This window comes from Leishmania martiniquensis, chromosome 13, assembly GCF_017916325.1.
Source record: "Leishmania martiniquensis isolate LSCM1 chromosome 13, whole genome shotgun sequence".
Classification (NCBI taxonomy): Eukaryota; Euglenozoa; class Kinetoplastea; order Trypanosomatida; family Trypanosomatidae; genus Leishmania; species Leishmania martiniquensis.
Genome location: NC_090148.1, coordinates 332,292 through 355,383, shown reverse-complemented (window position 1 = coordinate 355,383; position 23,092 = coordinate 332,292). Strand labels below are relative to the sequence as shown.

Sequence of the window (23,092 nt, the reverse complement as noted above, 5' to 3'; positions counted from 1 at the left end):
AGTACACCGGCGAGGAGTGTTTAACAAATTGAGCGTCACCCACGAAGATGCGCCGGCCAAAGGTGTCAGCAGCGTTCGCGTGACAGCAAACAATGAGTAGCGCAGCTCGTCCTCAGCTTGCATCAGCACCTGCGCGCATGCACCATCGCTCACGGCCACGCCACTACTAAAGGTGCAGACAACCTCCCTCTGAAGAGCGAAAACTGAGGTGGAAGGCCTCCATCCATGGGACTCGAGTGCCTTCAAGCGGTTGCGCTTCGGCTCCATCCCTGCCCTGAGATCCCTCGTTGCCACCTCTACCTTCGCCCCACCTCCCTTTCTATCGGCTCCGCTCCGAGGCCCTCCGGTCACGTCTTCTCCACCTCCTCTCCTTCTTGCCTTCGCGCTTCCTTTACAACGTTGACGGCCATCTCATCCTCACGCGCTCTTCCGCGAAACCTTTCCCGGCAGCATATACCCACACCCACACCGCATCGCTAGTCTCCGCCACCACCACCTCTCTCTCTCACCCCACCCGCCCACCAGTCAAGGGCTCCTCTGCCCTGAAGGCGTTGCGCCTCGATCCCTTTCTTCTGCCTCCTCGTGTCCAAATATATACATATATATATATATATATTAATGTTGCGTGTGCGTAAGAGAGCCTGTGCCTCTGCTACGTGAAGGCGTCTTTCGGTGTTCGTACATCGCAGCGAACGCAAGTGACCCTCCCTCTCTGTCGTCACGCACACTCGCACGCTTTTTTGGTTGCGCTGCGTTTGGTCGCGCCTCCGCTCTCTTTTCTTTGCTTCCCTCTGCTTTTTTAATTGCAATGCATCATGCCAGTCTCTTGCGCGATGCTGCCCTCCTCACCCTCTTCGGGCTGCTGCTGCTCGTCGGTATCGTGCAGGACAGCATCTTCGATGACGCCGAGAGCTCTCATGCTGGTGAGGTGCACGAGCTGCGGTACGAGGAGCACAGTCTGTGGACACTCCTATTCACTTCTCGTGCGCAATGGCGAGCCGCACCGCTGGCGCTCAGTCGGCACGAATTTCCCTACGTGACGAATGCCTTTGTCACCGAGTACATCAACCGTACCGGTGCCCCACAGCTCAGTGACGTGCGCGATGCGCGGACCATTGCGTCGAACGACTTTTTTGAGCAGGTGCAGATGCTGCGCCGACCGGGCAGCGGTGCCGCGCAGATGGCAATGCTCGTGGACGCGGTGAGACAGAGCGAGAGGGTGGCGGCGCGTGCGGAGGCGGCGCGCAACCGGCATCACAAGTCGTGGAAGGTGCGGCGCCCTGCCACGTCACTCCTTCGCTTCTTGGGCGGGCAAGGCAGTGTGGATGGCGGCGACCGCTGCAACGAAGAGGATGGCGCGGCTTCCGGGGACGTGGTTGAGGTGTGTTACCCACGCAACTTGACTCTCCACCATCGCGGCTCGTCCACCTCGCCCCCTTTGGCCTCCGACGACGTCCAGCTTGTGCCCTACCCATGGGTGCCCCTGCCGCTGACGGCGCAGCACGAGGGCGCGACGGCCGAGAAGGCGCACACCGGCGAGTGTGCCGACACGAGGATGGCAGCAGCGGATAGGGTTGGCATCGCAAACGGCACTGGGCCCGCCATCAAGGTCTCTATTCCGAAAGGCCGGCTCCGCTCCGCCGTGGCGCATCGCGCGACCCCGCACACGCCGACGCACGGCTGGGATCACTTCTACATCGCCATGAACCTATGGAAGAGCGAGGAGGTGCTGCCTGACCTCACCGAGGCGCTGATCGTCTTCCTGGAGGAGGAGGTGGAGCCCTTTTTCGACCTCGCTACCTCCGTTGTTGTCTCCATCTACGCCACCATATCGCCCGATAGGACGGCCGACCTCATCCTCACGGTGCTGATCCCGCGGCTGCACGCCGCCGGGGTGCGACGTGTCTACGCGACAACCGAAGGCTCCTGCCTCGGCTACGTGGAGCGGCAGCCCTTCCACGAGCGCACCGAGTGGATGGCGTGCATCCGGAACAAGGCGCTCGCGCCTCTCTACGAGAAGGGCATGAACGCCTTCGAGCGGTCGCCGAGGCAGGAGCAGGATAGCGCAGATAGTGGCGCGGATAGTCTTGTGGTGCTCTTCTTCAATGACATCTTCTTCCGCCCGCAGGACATCACAGCGCTGCTGGAGAGCCGTGCAGAGTCACAGATGGCGGCGACGACGCGGCCACACGGCTGGATGTCCTCCGCCTCGAAGACAAGCCGTGAGAAGGCGGGTGCCTCAGCGGCCAGCATCCATGACGACGGCCATGCACAGCAGCGCCAAAGAGACACAGCGCCGATATCTCCGTCCGGCGCCACCTCGACCATGACCGCCACCAGCTTCGACATGGCGTGTGGTATGGACTTCTATTTGACCTTCTATGACACATGGGTCGCGCGCGATCGGCTCGGCAAGTGTTTCGAGGGGGTGATGCCGTATTCTGACGACCACGCCACCCAAGATGCGTTCTATCGCATCTTCCGTGGCACACACCACGGCAATCGCGCATCGGAGACGGCCTCCATCCCAGTCAAGTGCTGTTGGAACGGTGTCGCGGCCATCCGCGGCCGCTTCTTCCTCACCCCGACCCGGCCAGTCACCACCAGTGACACACGACGCAGTGCGACAGATGCGGCCGCTGCGTCATCCCCTGATGTCGCGCTACATCCCTCGGGTGCTGTCTACGACCGCATCGGCGATGTGCGCGACCTGCTCGCCAAGACAGCGCTGTCGCGCTACTACACACGCGTTCTGGCCCGCCGCCTGATGTCGAAGTGCAAGCTGTGGAGCAAGACGCGCAGCGAGATCGCCGCGCTGACGGATGTGCCTTTCTACGAGCCTGAGGTGTGCAGTAACAGCCATAGCTTCGAGAGCCTCCTGCATGGTGTCGAGGATCACGAGGTGCGCCAACCCTCAGCGGCCAGCGAAGACTGGACGCAGCTCCGGCTACGGATCGAAAACCTCACGCTTCTCCTCGCGACCGCGCCGGACCTCGCGCGCCGCATCGACGCAGCCTCGAAGGCAGGAGGCAGCAGCGGTATGTCGTCTGCTGCGCCGGCGACGCTGCGTGCGGAGGAGGATAGCACCTACTACCGTGCGCGGTACCCGTCGCTGAGGTTTCGCCACGCCTTCACTCCCTCCTACGGCGCCACCGTTAGTGGGCAGACTCAGGTGCGCGACGGGGTTTGTCTCGCCTCGGAGTGCCTCTTGATCTGCCAAGATGTAGCGCATGCCACCCTCCTGCAGGAAAGGCGGGCGCCGATCATCCTGCTCAACCCTCACGTGCGCGTCGCGTACAGCGCTGATGACTTCAACCGTGTCATAGGTCACAGGTGGTTCTTCGCGAACCCGTACGTGTACTGGGGCTGGACGCTGGCGCGGCGATTGCAGCTGTGCTGGCCGTTCTCGGTCCTCACGCGGGGCATCAGTGCGACTTTAAGTAGTCTGCGCGAGCTCGGCGAGGCTACATCGGCGATGGACGACTGGCTGCAGTCGGCCTCCGTCGCTGCCCCTTCAAGGCCGGTCATGGGCACTGTACAGGAGGTACGTGTGCAAGATGGGGACGGTCGTGTGAGAGCCACAGGCTTCATAGACATCCCCACACTGACCCGAATGGAGTGTGTCAGAACGAGCGGTGCCTGGATTGTGCTTGAATTAGCCTTTTACCTACCTCTTTTACGCCTGGGGCAACTCCTCTTTGCGGCGTTGCTGCTGTGTTGGTTGGGCTGGCAGGTGAAGGCAGATGTGGTCGTGGCGCCGACGCTTGGGGGCGGTGCGGGACAGGCCGGCTCGGTGAAGGTGCAGTGGTGGCGCGCGCTGCACCGCGCTCTTGGGCACCCGCAACCTGCTGGGCGGCCGGGGTGGCGCGCAGGCGGCGTTGTCTCTGAGGAATCGGAAAAAGAGACGGCCGTCAGCGGTGGCGGCGGCTACGGCCGCCTCCTCCATCCTCTCCCTCACTTGGCGACCCTTCTGCTGCCGCTGTCTCGACTGAAGCCCCACTTCACGAAGACCTGCGCTGCCCACCCGTGCGGCGGTCAAGCGCTGCGGGCCATGTGTGTCTTCGCGCAGTCTCTGATGCGGCTGCCCAGGACGCTGTGCTGTGCTCGGCTCTGGCATGGCTGTCGCCCAGCACGGCGGCCCTTCAGCAACCTGCCTGGGTGGTGGAGCTCCATGTTGCGTGAGCTCTCGTCTCTCAGGAGCAGCGCCTCGCCCGCGAAACCCTGCCACCGGTCGGCGCCCTCTCCTGCAGTGGAAGTCAGGGATGCGTACGGCGGTGGTAATGCGGCGGTAGAGGAGGCGAGTGGGTACGCAGCTGCCCTCCGCACTGAGGGGATGCCTCGCTCCGTCTCGTGGTCGACGTCTATCCCTCGCAGCGTCGCAGTAAGCGGCGGTAATGACACGCAGGTACAGTGGCGGCGCCACGATACGCCGCTGGGCACCGCAGGGGGTAGGAGCTCCAACGCGGCGAACGCTGCGGAGTGCCTTACCGAGTTGCACCACCAGCTGCGGTCGCGCAACAGCAACTGCGCTAGTCGTTCGCCGCTACCGTTTGGCGACATCCCCTAAGCAGCCCCGCCGTGCATGCCACGCGCTCCCAACGAAACCGCCGGCCATGCCCACCGCAAGGGCCACTGCGAGTGCAGTCGTGGCACCAGTCGCGAAGCCGTACTCTGTGGAGCTGAGGCGGCGCCCCGGTGACCACAGCCATGGGGGCGGGCTGGAGCGGGGGACGAAGAGCCTCGTGGTCCGTTCAGTATCGTGGCTGCAAAGGAAGAGGCGACGGGAGGAGAAGCGGTGATGGCGTACACACACACACACATGCGCGCACCTTCTCTGCCTCCTCGTACATGAGCACACCACCGACCATCCTTCCCGTTGCGGTGGGTCCTCGCTTTCGCCTCCTAAGCTCTTCGCCGTGCCTGCCCGAAAGAGAAAAAGGGGGGAAAACGAGCGCGTATGTGTTGCTGCTGGACTCGGGAAACGCGAAGGGGTCCCTCCTGACCTCGAGAGGTGGTGCCATTGGCCGAGTTGGCTGGTGGGTCACTGTTGCGGCTCTCAGTCAAGCACACACACACACGCACGCGCATACATCGGCAGCCGCCTCGGCGTCGCCGCCGGCATCTCTGGCGCCCTCTCTCTTTCTCTCTCATGCTCTTCCGCTGCCCTCCTCTTGCACACCACTCGAGCCTCTCTTGCGCCACGCCCCTCTACACACTGTGCAGCCCTCGCGCCATCGTGGGAAAGGTTTGCTCTCTCCCTCTTAGTTTGGTCTCCCCCTTACCGCCGAGCTTCGAGGGACGGAGGCGCGCGTGAAGAAGGGCGGATCCCTCGACAGGAAAGCTCTGCGCCGCTCTTGCCTGTGCCCTTCAAGAACGAAAAAGGGCCCGCCCCCTCGCCGCCCTTGCCTGGAACGCCTGCGTGGCCATCTGCTGTGCGGGTGCCGCCTGTAAGTGTACTGCGTGGCACGCACCGGAGAAGGAGCACGCGTGCACGCAGGCGCCACAGGTACTCCTGTGTGTGTATGTGTGTGTGTGGAGGGGGAGGCCGACAAGGGAACCACCGACGGAGGGGAAAGCGGTGTCGCCGCTCCACTGCCTCTGCTTTGGCGCTGCGCCCCCGTGAGCCATGCGTTACCGTCACGGCAATCACAACTTCACAGACAGGAATCAGCACGCCAAGGCGCTCATCGACTCTGAGGATCTCCTGAGCACGAATGAGCAGGAGGAGGTCATTGCCTACTTAGCCCGCTCGCTTCGGGGCAGTACGCAGCTGTTGAAGGTTATTGTTTGCCTCCAGGCGGTGCTGGCATTGGTGCACACGTTCCTCTTGCTGAGCGGCTCCTTGCTGATAGACATGTCCGTCGACCTGGCGGCCGCCGCGAGTCTCGCTCAGATAGCGCAGCAGCAAGACGCACCGGCGCTAAGGGCAGCGGCAGCGGCGCCGACAGCTCTCTCGAAGGCCTCCCTGGAGGCGTTGGCGGCACTGGACGCGAAGCAGCGCACCGCACAACGCAAGTACGTACATGACTACATGAGCCGCCGTACAGCCACCGGGGCGGACGTGCGAGCTGGTAGTGTGATGGCAGTGCTCTCGGCCTCAGCGATGCTCTACAGCATTGCGCTGTTGTGTTGGTCGGCGTGGAGCTGCTTCGAGGCATGTCGCCGGCTCCGTGTGAACGTCGAGGACCTCACGCGGACGGAGCCACAGGATCTGCACAGCTGCCGTGTTGAGGAGAGCCCCTCACCAGCGGCACCGGCTGCAACGCCGCGACCCACCCTCCGCCAGCTATGCCAGCGTGTCAAGGCGGATCCGGCGACCGCCCAGCTGGTCGCTGCAGCCCTTGCAAGCCTGAGTTCGCTGTTCTGGCTGGCCTCCCTGGTGCACCGCCAGCGCGTGTCACAAAGCGTCTACGCCGATCTCGGGCTGCAGCCGCCGTCGGTGTTGTCGCTGCAGAAGATCACCGACGCAGCGCTCGAGTACGTGCTGGCCGTGTGGCAGCCGCTCTTCCACCTCGGCACGGGGCTGCTCGTGCGATCGACGCTCGGCACCCGCGCGAACTTGGTGGCCTTGTCCAGGCTGAAGTACCGCTTCGATAAGGCATGAGACCCGCGTGCCGGGGCACGGATGAAGGCAGGCGGGCCGCTACAGCTCGATGTGGCGTGAAGGCTGCGCGGCAAAGGGGCCTGTGAGTGGTGCACGGGTATTGGTTGGGGGATGCCAGAGGCGTAAACCGACTGCGTTTGGACAGCAGCCCTCACGCCGTGCCGGCGGTGGCCTTCCTCCTCCCCGCCGCCCCCCCCACGCACAGACCCACCTCCCCGTCACGCTCTGCTGGCCGCGTTCCTCAGCGTACGGCGGTCTGCTTTGTTTCCTGATGGTGTATGCGTATGCGGTCCGCACTGCATCCCCTCTCACCGCATCCTTTTTTTTCTGTGTCCCTCACCGCATCGGCGCTTCTTTGTTGGCGTGCCTGAGCACACTGCGGTTCAGGTATGCTCTGTGTGTGTGTGTGCGTGTGTATATGCGCAACGGTTGCTGCGCATGCCCCGGCACTCACCCCTTCACCCGTGCCTTCCCTCCGTTGCTGTCGCTGGCCCGCCCCCGCGGCCCCTCATCAGCAGCACGCGCACTGAGCGGAAAGCGCACCGGCCTCCGGGCAGGTGTGCTGCATCGACTCTGCCGCACTTCTCCCTCGTCTTCATCGTCCACCCCACCTCTCTTTTGTGCTCTCTGCGCTTCTGTGTTCCGCCTCATGGGCGTGCACGCACCTGCTTACACACGGCACTGCTCATGCCAAAGTGTTTTTCGGGGCGCCTACTGCCTCCCGGGCCTCACCCCACACCTTCGGCTAATATCATGCGGACAGCGAAGAGTAGCGCCTCGACGAAGCGGGGCGGCGCGCCCACGACGCCTTGCAGCGCTCGTTCTGCAAGACCCAACACCAGCGGAAGCGCGAGCACGGTGGAAAGGCGGCCCCAAGGGCCCCGCACACGCGACGGCGCAAAGGTCAAGACCGCACAAACAGGCGCGGCCGCCCGTGCCGAGGAGTCGGACAAGGTCAAGTACACCGTGATCATCACGAACGTCGAGAACGATTTTGGCATGCTGCACAAAGCCTCTCTGCCCAACTACTGCGGGCTGCGCAGCGACTACCAGGAGACGCTGGATGTGGAGCGGCTCGTCCACGAGGGCGGGCCGCAGTCGCGGCGCCTCGTGAGTGCGGTGCGTGGCTGCAGCTACGCTGTACGCTGCCGCACCGAGACCCGCTCTGCCGAAATCAGCTTCTACGGACCGGCAAACGCTGACTTCGCACCGATGCAGGCTGCCCATCCCTCACCGCGTTCAAAGGCCCCCTCAGCGGCTCCGTCGTCGTCTTGGTCAGCGAAGGGGGCGCAAAAAGGCGCAACAGCCCCTTCACAGGCGTTTTCGGAGGCGGCTGCGGCGGCCAACGTCGGCGCGGTGGAGCAGTTGGCCCTGCGGCTGCGGCGGCAGCACTACTTTGAAGAGAAGCTGCCCGTGAGCGTGCACTTGCCTGGACGAACAGCAGACGAAGTATTGGTGCGCATCGCTAAAGGACCTGCACCTAGCGACGCGGACCACGCCCATATGAGGGCTGTCAAGAGTGAGGAGAAGGGGGGCGCACGAGAAGAGGACGCGGACACACAAGGCAGCGGCGACACTCCCGCTGCAGCGACTCTCTCGGGAGCAAAGCGGCGGCACATCGACCACGAGAACAGCGCTGACGCCCCCCTTCCGCAGCGAGTCAAGACCGAGTCGCCAGATGACGCTGAGAAGAGCGCAGCGGCCGATGGCGTTGTGTTCCGTGGACGTTGTGAGACGGCGGAGGACGACGCTGAGGGAGCTGTCCGCAGCAGCGGCAGGCAGTCTCAACCGCTGCGGCAGTCGACGCCGGCAACAATCATTAAGCAGTTCCCGCGTCGCCAGAAGGATTTCGTGACGGCGGTGGCGGCGCTCTCGTCTCACGCACCACTGCAGCGCGTGCGCGGCCGTCTGCGCGACATTCCTGGTTACCTGTCGTGCTGGCCTCTCTACGAGCGGCACTTCCGCGTCGTCTTCCGCGACGCCGAGTCGCTCTTCAAGGCCAAGCAGCTGCTGGACCAGTTCGAGCTGGAGGCCGGTGTGCGTGTGTCGCTAACCCTCTCCGACCCGCTCTCTCGCGCCAACACCGAGTTTGTGCGCGCGCAAGAGAACGAGGAGTCGATTGATTAAGAAGCGGCGGCAGCGCTTCCTCCTCGCCGATCGCGTGGAGGGTTGTTCATGTCAACTCTGCGCGGAAGTGACGGGTCTGCCTGCCTCTCTGCTCATGTAGGCGCTGCATGCTTAGTTCGACTCGGGGGAGCTCCATAAAGGTGTGTAATGGGGGGGGGAGTGTGTGCGTGTGGGCGACACGCTCGTGCACTCCTCGTGTGTTTCGCCGCGCTTCTCTCTCACGGGCATGCTTGGGCGTCTTCTCCTTTCCGTGGCACGTTTATGCACCGGCGTGTCGCCAGTCACTGAGGAGTTCACACCAGATGGCGCCACTGTGTATCCCGGCGGCGGCATGTACAAAGAAGTGGGGTCAACGCGCACGCACACCCAGGCTGTGTCCTCCGAACAGCTCCACAGGGACGCCGTGAGGGTGATGGTGGGCGAGCTGCGATGTGCGTCGCTATCCTCGTGCCGTTTGGCGTTACTCATCTTCACCGTGCACCTGTCGGTGGGGGTCTGTCTGTCTGTGTGTGTGTGTGTGTGTGCGTTGAAGGCCTCGTTATGAAGCGTATGCCGCGGTAATGCTCCTCAGGACACACGCGAAGGGGTACTTGTGGGCAAAGACTTTCAGTGGCATCCTACTTGCTGTTGCTGCTGCTGCTGCCGCCACCGACGCCGCCCTCGCTTCCCCTTTCCTCATGGCCTCTCTTTCCATGCGCCTCACCCCTCCACACATGCGCCTATGTATGCACACACACAGACACATATATATGTGTGTGCGTGTGTGTGTGTGTGTATCCCTCTTCCTGTGGCTCAGCACCTCCACCGAACTGTTTCTCTGACTCCGGCATTGGCACATTCTCCGCTTCCTTCACGTATCGCTCCTCACGTTCGGGCGCAAACACACACGCGTACATCATACATCTTCTAATCCCTGCGCGGCCCCCTTAAGGAATTTTGCTGTGTGTGTGTGCAACTGTAACTGTGACAGTGACTGTGAGCGCCATGGCCCGCCGTGATCGCGTGCCGCGACACAAGTCGCACACGCGCAAGCGCAACACGAACGCCAAGCTGTCGCCGTTCCAGCGGGAGCAGAAGCGGGCGAAGATGGCGAATCAGGTGCCGACAGCAGCGACGATGGGCAGCCTCGATAGCATCCCTCACAGCCAGCGCCGTCTCTTCGAGTACCTGCAGGAGAAGGAATCCCGCCAGCAGGCCAAGCGCGCCGCGCTGGAGCAGGAGCGAGGCGCGGAAGGGCATCTTAGCACCGCAAGCAGTGCCGATAGCCGCCGCACCAAGCGGAAGTCAAAGGAGGAACAGGAAGCGGGCGAGGGAAGCACGAGAGCGGCAGCGGCGGCTGCCTCCACCGTGCCCTCCTCATCGACATCCAGGAAGCTCAAGACGCAAGAACCGTTTGTCTCGCTCAATGACGAACTAGGTGCCTCTGTCGGTGCTGTCCTGCTACCGCCGAGCAGCAGCCGTGGACGACGGAGTGTCGCTAGCGATAGCGACAGCGTCAGCGATGCGCCGCGCCCTGTCGAGGAGATCATCGCCCGCAAGAAAGAGCGGAAGCACCGGCGTAAACAGGAGGCGCGCCAAGTCCGCATCGCGGCACGGCTGCAGGCAGCCGAGGAGGAGCTGGACGAGTACGCCAAGACCGCCAAGGGCGGTGGTAAGCGTACTCGCAGGAGGAAGAGCAAGGACGGCGACGATGCGCAGGCGGAGACTGCTGATGATGTGCGCGAGCGCGTGAACCGCGCCTTTGAGCGCAAGCTACGCACAATGCAGAGGGAAGAGGAAGAGACGGCGTCTCAGCGGGCGGCGATGGCGTCTGCCGCTGCGAAGGGGCAACGCCAAAGTGGTGAGGGCAAAGCACGCAAGCGTCGCCGTGGCGCCTCGTCTGACGCAGGCGAGCGGGCGAGCGGCGACGACGACCGCGACAATGGCAATGCTTCGGAAGAGGCGGCGCCGCAGCGGCAGCGCAAGTGCATCACCTTCGACCCCGACGTTGAGCACCGGGCAGCAGAGGCGGGCGCCCATAGGGTCATGAAATGTGGCGCAAAGCGGAATCCGCAGGACTTCTACGAACTGGTGGACGTTGTGGGCTACGGCGAGCGGGTGGAGGCGCCCCCTGTGTTCGACGTTGTGCCGAACCGAAACGCGGCCGTGTCGCGCCTAGCAGACGCGCTAGAACGTGAAGGGCGTCGTCACGACGGCGGTGGCAGCGCCGCCGAGCGGCACCGCCTTCTCGCCGGTGGCGGTCAGTTGGCTCAGCAGAAGCGCGTTGCGCGGCTTGGGCTCGCGCCTGCCATCACGCACACGACACGCGCCGACGGCACAGCGACGCGCATGAGCAAGGAGGAGGAGATTAAGGCACTTCGCGACCGCGTGATGGCGACGTACCAGCGCAATCGGCGAAAGGAAGTGGAGGAGCGCAAGGGGGTGAACATGAAGCATGAGTTTCCTATTTTCGCGTAGCCCACACTCCCGGCCAGGTAGAGCCGTAAGCCGATCCCTCCACCTCTCTTGACCTCTGCTCAGGCACGGGGGGAAGAGAGGCGGAAAGCGATTCGGGCGGTGATGCCCGAGCGCCAGCCCACCGCGGCTACAGCGCACACGGTGCCTCGTCGTTAAAACTGAGTTCTGAACAGCAGCTGCATGTGCGAAGGGCGTTGGCAGGCCAACACGTCCTCCATACATGTGCGACGAACTGCACCTTCGCCGCCAGGAGTCGTGCTCGGCACGCATCCGCCCCTTCGCTCCAGAGTCGCACGCACGTGCCGCTCATGAGCAGCACCCACACCTAACTGACCTCACCCACCCCACCGCTACCGATGCTTGGCACGTACGAGCCCTTCTCTTGCAACGCGTAAGAGAGGCGGCGCGGCGGCGTCTGCCTCGCCCTGCCGTCCCGCCCCACCCCCCACCCCACTCTCGTTCTCCCTCGCGCGTGCGCAGCAGTAGCAGCGAGAGCGAAAGGCAAAGCGTCGAAGTAATGTCACGCCGTCTGGCGGTGGGCCCGAGGTCTGTGGGGGGGAGGAGGAGGAGGAGGGGCGGAGCACGTATGCGTATGCGTTGACGTTCATGTAGCGCCGCTGCTACAGCTGTCATCCAAACGTCTCCACGAGCTTCTGCATCTGTCCCTCTTCACCGCCAATGGAATCGCCGACACACCTGCGCACGCAGTGATGCCTAAGTGGCGTTTCGCGGGAGCTCCGCGTTGGTGTTTGGCTTTTCCCTCTGCTGTCCTCATCACTCTCTTTGCACCGCTCCAGTGAGCGCATTCCCATCTCGGCATACCACCACAAAGCACGCAACTGTCGTCGCTCGCTCGGTCCTCACGCTGCCCTGCCCCCTCCCCCTACGTCACCCCCTGCGAAGCCTCCCTCTCTCGCTTTTCCGCGTACCTTTACAAGATGGAGAATCAGTGGCACGACATTCTCCTCCACAATGACGCTGGTGATGCAGCCCTCCACAAGGGCGCGCCGCTGGTACTAGAAGCTCTGCAGATCATCGGCGATACGCAGTCCATCTCCGCGGCGACGCGGCTGGGCTTGCACTTGCGAGAGGTAGAGCATAGCAGCGCGGCGGATCCACTTGGCTCCACCTTCACCGACAAGAATGTGTACAAGGAACACCTCGCGCATGCGGCAGCAGCAGCGCCTCTTTTACAAGGTCTGGCAGACTTTTTTCATGGCTGCACGCCCGCGGCTGCTGCCACCGCCGCAGCAGCACCGACACCTTCGAAGCCACATGTCGTCGCGGTTTCAGCGCTGGACGGCTTGCTTGTCCCCGCAGCTGCCTGCAAGAGCATATCGTGGGTGGCAGCCGCGCCACCGCAACGGCAGCCGTGCAGCACCCCGGCAACTGATGTCGCCGCCTCTCTGTCTGCGCACGACGCCGTCAGCTCACTCACCGCAGAGCTGCGCTCACATCCGCTCTTCAGCTACAAAGCCTTCCTCGATCGACTCGACCGTCTCAGCAGCCTCGCCAGCAATGGTGAGGTCTTCAGCGCATGCGAGCCGCGGATCAAGGTGCTGCAGAGCCGCTTCAGCCTCTACCGTGCCTACAACGGCGGTCGCGAGGATGAGTATCACCCCATCTTTGGTGGCGGTGATATCAAACGCGCGCCCAAGTGCGACCTGCGTCGCGTCGAGACGTCTGTGTGCGCCGCGTCGGTGGTCAAGTTCATCGACGAGCTGCGCCGGAACCGGCCGAGCTATCCGCTCTACACAGAAGACGCCGCCGGCGAGGCGCACCCTGAAGGCGCAGCAGTTGACGATGAGAACAGCAGCACTGCGTCTAACACTGTATCGCACATCTCCGTCGAGGAGGCGGTGCGGCGCTTCTTTGGCAGCAGCGTGTCCAGGTCGGAGCGCGTGCTGACGGAAGAGGGGCTGTGCCTGCGCCCGAGCTATGCAGCCGACTCTGCAGACCGATGGCTCAGCCTGCAGCAGCTCGCAGACCCCGGCGAGAATCAACGTGCGCCTCACGCCAGGCAGCTTCTCCAGCATGTACTGAGCACCTCTGGTGGTGCCAATGGAGAGGGTGAGCTGCTGGCGGAGCTCCTGCAGCCGATCCTCAAGCGCATCCTCGCCTCCGGCACAGGCTACGACCGTTTAGAGCTGGAGCTGACCGTGTCGGGCGAGGACAAGGCGGAGCTGCCACGGCTGGCACGGTGGTGCGCGCTGAGTGGGCTGCTAGAGTCGTGCCCAGGCCTGTTCTTCCGCTTTCATGTCGTGCAAGACGCCTACAGTCCGGGGGAGCAGAAAGCGCAGCATCAGCAGCACGCCGCGGAGGTGGAGCGTGGCGACCCTGTATCCGCCTCGCCCTCTCGCGCGCTGCCGCCAGTCTTCTTCGGGGACGTTTTGCAGAACATTTTTGGCCCCATCTGGGAAGCATACCTCGCCGCCGCCGCTGATGGAGCCGTAGACAGCAGCGCTGCCGCCTCCCCGCCATCCGCGGCGCGTGACGTGGCAGAGATGCTGGCACTCCTGCGCCGGACAACAGGCTTCTCGGTGAGCCTCACCAACGCCGCCGCGGTACAGGAGATGCCACTCATCGGCGACCCAAGCTCCCAGTTCCCACTGCCCGGCAGCCACCGCAGCAGCGGCACGGTGGCCCCATCACAAGCCCCGCCAGACGCCTTCTTCGTGTATCATATCTGGCGTAATGTGCAGCTGGTGAACGCTTTTGTACTCGCCTCCGGCCCACCGTGGAAGCGCCCGACCGGCGCTACCACCGCCGCCATGCGTGGCGCGGCTGTCTCGCCGCCGGCCTGGAACATGCGGCCCGCCTTCACGTTCACCCTCCACGGCGGCGCCAGCAGTCGCACGCTCTTTGGCGAAAGCGTTCTCGGTCTCCTGCTCGCCGACTCGGTGGTGAATCCTTCCACGATGTTCGAGTGGAGCCCTCTCACGTACCTCTACATGCTGACCCAGCGCCATGTCATTCTAACCCCCGCACGCAACCGCTGCAGCAGCGCCTCCGTCAAGCATACGCTAAGCACGACGGCCATTCCGCTTGCGGTGCAGGCCGGCATACACGTCAGCGTCGCCACTCTCGATCCTCTTTTTTACGACACGACGGACGACGCGCTCAGCGAGGAGCTGATGGAGCTCACGAAGCAGCGCGGGCTAGCAAACGCAGATGTGACGGAGATGTGCCTGCGCTCCCTCGAGGCGGCGAGTAGCGGCTGTCTTTCCTTGGCAGAGCGGCGCCAACTCTTTGGTCATGCCTGGCCGCATGCACAGGCGCGGTACACTCAGTTTCCTGCCACCCAAGTCAGCTCCCTGCGGCTGCACCACCGCGCCTGTGCGCTGGAGCACGAGCTTGACGTGCTCTTTGCCGCGGTGCGTGAGGGGGGCGGTGCGACGACCACGTCCGGAGAGCAGGCGGTGTGCAGCCGGCGTGACGAGGAGCGACTCCGTGCCGTTCTCTCTTTACCGCCGGCCGCCGACGACGGCAGCGACCCTTCCGTCGCGGTGTATCGCCGCCCCGCCAGCGCTGGCGCCCGAGTGCTAGAGCGTGAACATGACCCGTCTCTCCTCCTGCGCCTACCCGGCTACCACGCGCACGAGGCCGTCATGCAGTATCCGCGCATTCTCATCGCAGGACCTGACAGGGTTGGGCCCAGTGCCGCAGCGAAGCGTCTGATGGCGGCCATGGCGACGCGAGAGGCCTACCAACAGTTCGTCACTCACCCGGAGTGTGTGCAGCGCATGCAGGCGGAGCGCCCCTGCAGAAATAACAGCAAGGCTAGCAGCGACAACGCGCTAGCAGCGATGGTGCTAAGGTGGCGCGATGGTGTGCTGAGCTTGGAGGGGAGGTCGCCGAAGTCGCACAGGGACGACGCTGACAGTCGATCTGCGTCGTCACCGCCAGCGTTGCCGACGTGGGCGAAATTTCAGGAGGACACGCGCATGCTGCGCCGCCTCGCCAGCGCCGACCCCATTGTTGCCAAGTACGCCAGCAAGCGGCTCGATATGCTCGAGTCTAAGTACAAGCTGCACGTAGCACTGACGAATGATGATGAGGAAAACTACATGGTGACGACGACAGCAGTCGTAGCAGCAGCAGGAGCTGAGAACGCGGAGGCGGGTCCGCGCAACCGTCTCAGGGAAGCTCAGTTGGAGGGGGACAGCGTCGAGGCACGCGCATGGGCAGCCACGACGTCACGCCTTCGTGTGGTACAGCCGGTGCGAGGTGACGCGCACAACTGCATCAAGGTGGACGTGCACTGCCATATGGCGAGCGGCATCACGGCGAAGTCGCTGCTGCAGTTTATGCAGCGCAAAATCCGAGACCACCCGGACGACGTCGTCGGCGTTGACGCAAAGACCGGCACCCCGCTGACCCTCGTCGAGTTCCTCGATGCAGTGCTCGAGGGATACCAGCACCCGAAGCCGAGGCTGTCGGCCGTCGCGCCGGGGGCCCGCAGCGCAGCTTCGTGCTACCCAACAAGTGGCGTCCACTTGGAAAGCGATGCGAAGGCGGCGGCGGCGTCTACCGCGAAGGTAGCACGGGTGGCGCACCTGCTTGCCGAGATGCCGATAGCAGCGCTGCAGGTTCACGCCGGCAAGGCCACATTCCACCGCTTCGACCGCTTCAACCACCGCTTTAGTCCGATGGGCATGACGTCCCTCCGCTCGCTCTTCCTCAAGACGGATAACTTCATGCAGGGGCGCTACTTCGCCGAGCTCATTCGTGGCACCTTCACCCAGAACGAATTGGAGGGCGGCACCTTTACAGAGAATCGGCTCTCCGTCTACGGCCGGCGCGCGGACGAGTGGGACCGGCTGTCGCGATGGTTTGTGCTGCACGGCGTGTCGCACCGCACGAACAGCTGGATGGTGCAGGTGCCGAGGCTCTTCCACCTCTACCGGCGAAGCGGGCAGCTCCGCAGCTTCCAAGAGATGCTCGCCAACATCTTCGAGCCGCTGTGGCAGGCATCCATGCACCCGGACAAGCACCCGTATCTTCACTTCTTCCTCAGCCACGTCTCCGGCTTCGATAGTGTTGACAATGAAAGTGATCGGGAGCCGGACCAGACGATCGACATCCCGCCGGCGCGGTGGACCAGCGCCGAGAACCCACCCTTCGCCTACTACATGTACTACATGTGGGTGAATATCACGGCCCTGAATCGATACCGCGCCACGCGCGGGCTCAACACGTTCCAGTTCCGCCCCCACGCTGGCGAGAGCGGCGACCCGGACCATATGACGGACGTGTTCGTGCTAGCGGACGGCATCAGCCACGGCATTAATCTCGCCAAGCGGCCCGTCATGCAGTACCTCTACTACCTGGCGCAGATACCGCTCGCCATTGTTCCCATGTCCAACAACGCCCTCTTTTGTCGCTACAACGATCATCCGCTGCCGAACTTTCTGTATCGAGGCTTGAACGTGGCCATCGGCACCGACGGCCCCCTCATCTTCCACCGTACAGAGCAGCCACTGCTCGAAGAGTACGGCACGGCGGAAGCGTTGTGGAACCTCTCGGCTGCGGACATTTGTGAGCTGGCCGCGAACAGCGTGCGAGCCTCAGGCTTCCCGGTCGCGCGCAAGAAAGAGTGGCTTGGCCCGCTGTACTACCTGCGCAGCGTGGCGGGCAACGACGTGGCGCGGTCGCACGTACCGCAGACGCGGTGCGCCTTCCGCTACGAGGCGTACATGGAGGAGGTGGCGTACCTGCAGAGCCGCGCCGCGCGAGAGATGTCGTGCCGCGCGATGCGCACGCCGCTGGAGGAGGAGTTGGACATCATGGACGCCCTCGGCATTTCCCGTGGCGAGCTGCTGGAGCGGCGCTGGAGTGGGGCCGAGATCGTGGAAAAAACGCCCTATAGGCCACTGTCGCCTGCCAACGTGGGGGGGCCGCCAGCGCGCGTATCGAAGGTCCATGACCCCTCTCACATGTGAGTCCGAGTGTCCGGGGGGGCGCTGTAGCACGTTTCGCCTGTGCTCTTGATCGTTGTTAGTGTTTCTTCGATAGTGGGGTGCGTCTGTGACTGCTGATTGGAGTGGCGTGTATACGTGCACGCCCGCTGAGGGGGTGGGCCCCTCTATCGTTCTTCGTGTGTCATCCTTCGCATCTTTACAACAGCGCGCACTCACGCACGCGGAGAGGGGAGCCGCTGCCTTCATCGTCTCTCTCCCACCTCTATACCTCCCCCCCCACACACACACACACCGCCCCACATCACGGAGCCTGGGCTGGCAGAGACGCAGAGCCGAGCAGTTATGGCCAAAGAAAACCAAAGTCGTCCAGCGCTGCGGATGTCGGCGGCCATGCGCCGAGTGGCGTTGCGTCGGGGCGGCATGCGGCTGTGGCCATGTCTGTGCGAAGCGGACGGGGCGGGTAATGCTCGAGGCTGAGCTGGCGCTGTGCCCAGCTGAACCGCGTCGGTGCATGGAGGTCCTGCGTCTCTGCCCGCTGCTCTGCGCCGCCACACGGTGGAGGAGGGGGAGGAGGGGGAGCGAGAGGGGTTGGGCTCGTGCGCTCTCTATCGCAGAAGTGAGCGCGCTGAGAAAGGTGCAGGAGAAGAGCGGGCGCGAGACTTGAGCGGCACACACACACAAAAAAAAGCAGTCTCATTGTCCCCCTCCCCTCCCTAAATCCCTGTGCCTCCCCCTCCCCCTTAAACACACACACGCTGCTCAACGCCCTCGCCCATTTCCTCCATGGACGGCGCGCAAAGCCAACGACGCGACATCGGGGGGAAAAAGGAGGGGCGCCGCTTTTCGTGTACCCACCGGCGCGTCATCTGCTCTGAACGTTCCTCACCGCCACCACAGAACTCTCTGCTGTGTCCCTCCTCTGATCTTTCTCTTCATCTTCACCTTTATCTTCATCTCGCTTGTGTGTATATGTGTGTGTGCCAAGCTGCGTCAGCTGTGAAGGTGCATCAGTGGTGGCGATTACCACACTCTCACCGTCCCCTCTCCTCCCCTCCCTCCCTCTCTCCCTCCTCCTCTCGTCTTCCCTCATAGGCACTGGCGCACACGCACGCGCAGAGAGGCGTATCAACGTGAGTGGGGCGTTGCACCACAGGAGTTACTTCGTCCTCCTTCCTATTTGCAGCCATGCTTCGGCGGGTGACGTGCACGGCTGCGTCTTTTGGCCACGCGGCGGCCGCTGCCGCATCGTCATCCCCTGTTGTGGCGCAGGGGCTAAGTGGGGTGTCGGGGCCAAGCAAAGCCGCTCGCTCCTCAGCCGTCTCGCTTCTGTGCTCGTGCCCTCAGCCGGTGCATCAGCAGCGTCGCTACTACTCGTCCCCTAAGGACGAGGGAAAGGGTGTGGGCGATGAGGGCAAGAATGTGCCGGCAGCGGCAGCGGCGGCTGTGTCCACCACGGCCGGTACTGCGGCCGCTACGACGGTGCATTATTTTGCTGCAAACGACAGGAACGCCGAAGTCGCCGCCCATCCGCAAGGCAATGTGGAGCAGCAGGAGCAGGCCGCCGCGGCAGCCGGGAACGGCGGTGCTGCTGCCCCCTCTAACATCCGCACCATCGGTATTAAGCTCACCGAGGACGACGAGCTAGTGCGCGCTTTCAACAGCTTCTCCAAGAGCGTCAACGGCTGCACCCAGGAAGAGTTCCTCATCGGTGCGAAGCAGGCCTATTACAGTCTCGCGGTCATGGTCAGTACCTTTGCGGAGCACGCGCAACCGCTGGTAGGGCGAACCGAGTCGTCCAAAACTATCGCCGCTGCGCATGAGGCGGCAAAGCTGTTGGACGAGGCATTCAAACCCCAAACCGGCGCGGACGCGGCTGCGGTCGCGGCGACGGCATCGCTGTCGTCGAAGGCGGAGGGGGACGACAAGGACGCCTTCTCCGCCTCGCCCCAGAAACTGCAGGACTCCCTCGTCGAAAGCGTCGTCTCCGCCATTGTCTCGCTTATACCTGTCTCGCGGCACTTTGCCGAGTCCATCTTTAAGATTTGGCTCCTGCATAAGGACAAGCAGGTGAACCTTAGCAGCATTGCGTCACCCACGGATTACGTGCTGGACTCGAAGCTGGTCATCTTCGCCCGCCTGGGGAATGCGCGCATGTACTGCAACTCGGACAGTGTCGGTGCCGACGTAGACGTCACCTTCAGTAATGAATACCTGCGAAGGCTGGACGTGGCAGGGGTGGCCGGTAGTGGCGCTCCGGGGAGTGCGCCGCACGCGAGCGCCGCTGGCAAGGCGGACGAGGACGACGTGGAGAGCGGCATGATTCAGGTGCACACCGACACGGACGCCAACGCCCACCGCGCCACCCCAGAAGAGCACGTCTTGGTGCTAAACAAAGCCACCCGCTCGCTGGCGCCGATCAGCTCCGCGAGCGCCCGCGCAGCGGACGCGGGGAGGCGCAGCGGAAAGAACGCGCCGACTGTAGGCGCCGGAGGCGCGCCCGCTTCGGATAGCACAACGTCGGTTGACTCTGCGTCACGCGTTCAAGTCACCTGCGCGAAGTCCGGCCGCTTTTCGAAGACGAGTGCGGATACGGCGGCGGCTGTACCGCCTGAGGTGAACGCGTCGGCGCATAAAAGAAGCTCCGAGAAGGCGGAGGAAGCCCACTCCGTGTACATTAAGGTGAATGGCAATATGCTGCCGCCGATTCCCGCCTCGGCGCATGCGTGTGCGCTGCTCACTGTGGATGTGGTCGTTCCACCGGAGCGGTACGCTTACAACTTCGAGTGGTTCTATAAGCGCATCGTAGGGTACGAGAACGATTACGAGCGCATCGCGGCCGCGCGTGTGTTTGCGTCCAACAGCCCCAAGTCGCTCGCGAGCTTCTTAGATTTCTTCATGCGTATGATGACAGGTAAGCCGGTGGAATTCATGTTCTCCAAGGCAATCGGGCGCATGATCGGCATTCCCGATGATGTCTCGCAGACCCCACCGGCGACGCGTAAGCTCATGTGCATGTATATGGACCAATCCTACAAGTGGGTCCTGGCCGATCTCGTCACGCTCGCGCCTGTCATGGAGACAAAGCTGCCAAAGGCGTAAGCGAGGCTCTCCCTTCCCCCCCGACACACACCATCCTCCTCCTCCTCCCCTTCTTCCTTCGGGTGAAGCGGGTGCGTGAGGGCGTACAGCATGGCAGCGCGAAGGTAAAATTGTTTGTTTGCGCGGGGGGCTGTAGGCTGCAGGATCGTTCCCCTCCCCTCCTCCCCGACACACACCGCCACCCTCCCCCGCTTTTGCTTCGCTGGGTTGGTGTTGCTCTCCGTTGGGTTCGCCCATAATGGACCGCGTCTGCGTAATGGAGCTAATGCTAACTGCCCTGGTGCACACCAATATATATATGTGTCTGTGTCTGTCTGTCTGTGTGTGTGTTTGTGTTTGTGTGTGTGTGTGAGAGAGAGAGACAGAGAGAGAGCTGTCGTTGTGCTGGCGAAGCCGAGTACTGTTCGGTAATGATCGTCGCCTCTGACTGAAGAAAATTTAGGGAGAGAGGAGGGCAGACGGGCCGCTCCTTTGACCTTCAGCAAGGCGTGCGTGTGTGTGTGTGACGCGTGCGATGGGAATGCGTAGCTGCACTGCAATCTTTGTGCGCATCTATTTCCTCTTTGCCTGTGCTCGAGGGGCTCGTTGGTGCCTCCGCAAACATCGCCCGCATGTGAAGAGGATATCGGTAGAAAAGAGAAGTGGAGAAGGGGGGCTGACGGTGGCAGACAGATCAGTCCTCCCCCCGTTCTCCACCGCTCTCTTCCCCGTCCCCCTCTTATCTGTCATGCGGCACACGCCTGGCACGACACGCAGGATGGCAAGCGAATGCGTTGACCGAAGAGCGTATGTGAAAGCCATGCTGCCAGGAAAAAGGGAGCGCGACTCCCTCCATCACCAGCCCTCCTCCTCCCTCCGCCCTTATGCGCGATGAGCTCACGCTTAGCTGTACGTATACGTACCTCTGCCTATCGCCCTCCTCCTCGGGCGTCTACGTTGCCTTTCACAAGCACTCACATACTAGCATAGACATAGATGATGCCCCACTTGCAGCCCCTCTCGAATACAGCCGCGCCAGCGCCGGGCTCGAGCTTGGCGCACATCAAGACGCAGCAAGTTGCCCGTGAGGAAGAAGAAAAGCTGCGCGCTCGACGAGTCAAGGGCGTCATTGTGCTCGTCGAGCAGTTCCTGCTGGAGCAGGGGTACACACAAGCCCTGCAGGCGCTCCAACTCGAGAGTCGCATCTCTCTGACCCAATTCAGCGCCGCCGACAACATCGACTTGGTATCGGTGGTCCAGGAGTACGAAGAGTACTACGCTTTTAAAAGTCAGCGCGCCCCCAAGCTGTACCGCGTCCGTGGCGGCAGCGGGGATGACGCCTGCACCGTTAGTGGCGCTGTCTCTGAAAGTGGGGAGCGGCTGCTTATACGGAAGCGCAGAGGCGCGGCTGCCCCTGCGGCTGCGACGCCACCGTCAAGTGCGCCAGCGACTCTGCACTCGTCGACCGGATATGGCAACGTGTGTGGAGGGACGACGCTCTCTTTGTCGCCGCCGTCGCTGTCCTCTATGGGAAAGCCACCACCGCACCTGCGGCAGACAAGCCTGGCGCGCGCGCTCAGTCAGGCGCAGGCGGGCGCTGACAGCATCTCAGCCAACGGAGGCAAACGTGCTGCGGCGCCTAACGGTCACACCAGCAGTGCTGGGCTCTCTCTCCAGGGCGAGTCCGCTGTCTGCACCTCCGGCAGCGAGCGCGAGACAGTTCGACGAGACAAAGGTGCAGATGGCGACGGCAGCGATGATGCTGGAGATGACCTGCTCGCGCCTCTGGCCAACCGTCGCACACTGAAGCCGCTGCCCCAGTTCCCCACTAGCGAGCTGAGCGACCTCGCCGCCACAATCCTGCGTGAGATCCTCGAAGTCAACCCATCCGTGCGTTGGTGCGACATTGCCGACTTGGAAGGCGCCAAGCACCTTCTGCAAGAGGCGGTGGTGATGCCGGTCAAGTACCCGGAGCTGTTCCAGGGCATCCTGCGCCCGTGGAAAGGGATTCTCCTCTTTGGTCCGCCCGGCACCGGCAAGACGCTCCTCGCCAAGGCCGTCGCAACGGAGTGTCGCACGACGTTCTTCAACATCTCTGCTTCGTCCGTTGTGTCCAAGTGGCGCGGTGATTCGGAGAAGCTCGTCCGCATGCTCTTCGACCTCGCCGTTCATTACGCGCCGAGTACCATCTTCATTGACGAGATCGACTCCCTGATGTCAGCCCGGTCGAGCGATGGCGAGCATGAGGGGTCGCGTCGGATGAAGACGGAGCTGCTGACGCAGATGGACGGCCTCTGCAAGCGGCGGGGCGGGAACGTGGTGTTTGTGCTAGCGGCGAGCAACGTGCCATGGGACCTGGACATGGCGATGCTGCGACGGCTGGAGAAGCGCATCCTCGTTGCGCTTCCGACGCGTGGCGCTCGTGCACTTATGTTCCGTCGCCTGTTGCCCAACTCGTTCACGGCCGACGCAGACTATGAGACATGCGCTGCGCTGACAGAGGGCATGTCCGGCGCTGATATCGATGTCGTTTGCCGCGAGGCTATGATGCGTCCGGTGCGGAAGCTCATTGCACAGCTCGAGGCTGCAGAAAAAGACCGCGCCGCTCACGCACGGCTGCCCAATGAGCCACTGCGGCCGCCAGTCGCGACGCTCGAGGATGTGCGAGCGAGTGTTGCGTGTACCCGCAGTAGTGTCCGAGTAGCGGACCTTGACAAGTATAACGCGTGGGCTCGCGACTACGGCTCTGGGCTATCCACATAAAGAGAGGGGAAGGACGGCGCATGCTTGCTTAGCGGGACGGTGTCCACTCCCTCTCCCCAAAACGCAAGGCGACCACGCAGATCCGCGGGTGTCTCCCCTTCCCGCCTTCATCACGCATACGCACGAGCCTTTTTTTCTTGAC

At 63.2% G+C, this 23,092-nt stretch overlaps 7 protein-coding genes across 7 annotated transcripts; all 7 read left to right on the top strand.

The window, feature by feature from the left end:
• Nucleotides 1–808: 808 nt before the first annotated feature.
• On the top strand, nucleotides 809–4,567 carry LSCM1_05916 (uncharacterized protein; the record flags this gene model as incomplete). The annotated part of the gene is made up of 1 exon (XM_067323351.1): nucleotides 809–4,567. The coding sequence occupies one exon, from the start codon at nucleotides 809–811 to the stop codon at nucleotides 4,565–4,567; it is 3,759 nt and encodes a 1,252-aa protein (XP_067180302.1).
• Nucleotides 4,568–5,626: 1,059 nt separating this feature from the next.
• On the top strand, nucleotides 5,627–6,604 carry LSCM1_05915 (uncharacterized protein; the record flags this gene model as incomplete). Its single annotated transcript, XM_067323350.1, has 1 exon — nucleotides 5,627–6,604. One exon carries the CDS (start codon nucleotides 5,627–5,629, stop codon nucleotides 6,602–6,604), a length of 978 nt encoding a protein of 325 aa, XP_067180301.1.
• A 753-nt stretch (nucleotides 6,605–7,357) lies between these two features.
• LSCM1_05914 (uncharacterized protein) lies at nucleotides 7,358–8,731 on the top strand (the record flags this gene model as incomplete). The annotated part of the gene is made up of 1 exon (XM_067323349.1): nucleotides 7,358–8,731. One exon carries the CDS (start codon nucleotides 7,358–7,360, stop codon nucleotides 8,729–8,731), a length of 1,374 nt encoding a protein of 457 aa, XP_067180300.1.
• A 984-nt stretch (nucleotides 8,732–9,715) lies between these two features.
• On the top strand, nucleotides 9,716–11,188 carry LSCM1_05913 (uncharacterized protein; the record flags this gene model as incomplete). Its single annotated transcript, XM_067323348.1, has 1 exon — nucleotides 9,716–11,188. The coding sequence occupies one exon, from the start codon at nucleotides 9,716–9,718 to the stop codon at nucleotides 11,186–11,188; it is 1,473 nt and encodes a 490-aa protein (XP_067180299.1).
• Nucleotides 11,189–12,126: 938 nt separating this feature from the next.
• Nucleotides 12,127–17,130, top strand: LSCM1_05912 (uncharacterized protein; the record flags this gene model as incomplete). Its single annotated transcript, XM_067323347.1, has 1 exon — nucleotides 12,127–17,130. One exon carries the CDS (start codon nucleotides 12,127–12,129, stop codon nucleotides 17,128–17,130), a length of 5,004 nt encoding a protein of 1,667 aa, XP_067180298.1.
• A 1,164-nt stretch (nucleotides 17,131–18,294) lies between these two features.
• On the top strand, nucleotides 18,295–20,208 carry LSCM1_05911 (uncharacterized protein; the record flags this gene model as incomplete). The annotated part of the gene is made up of 1 exon (XM_067323346.1): nucleotides 18,295–20,208. One exon carries the CDS (start codon nucleotides 18,295–18,297, stop codon nucleotides 20,206–20,208), a length of 1,914 nt encoding a protein of 637 aa, XP_067180297.1.
• Nucleotides 20,209–21,183: 975 nt separating this feature from the next.
• On the top strand, nucleotides 21,184–22,950 carry LSCM1_05910 (uncharacterized protein; the record flags this gene model as incomplete). Its single annotated transcript, XM_067323345.1, has 1 exon — nucleotides 21,184–22,950. One exon carries the CDS (start codon nucleotides 21,184–21,186, stop codon nucleotides 22,948–22,950), a length of 1,767 nt encoding a protein of 588 aa, XP_067180296.1.
• Nucleotides 22,951–23,092: the final 142 nt, after the last annotated feature.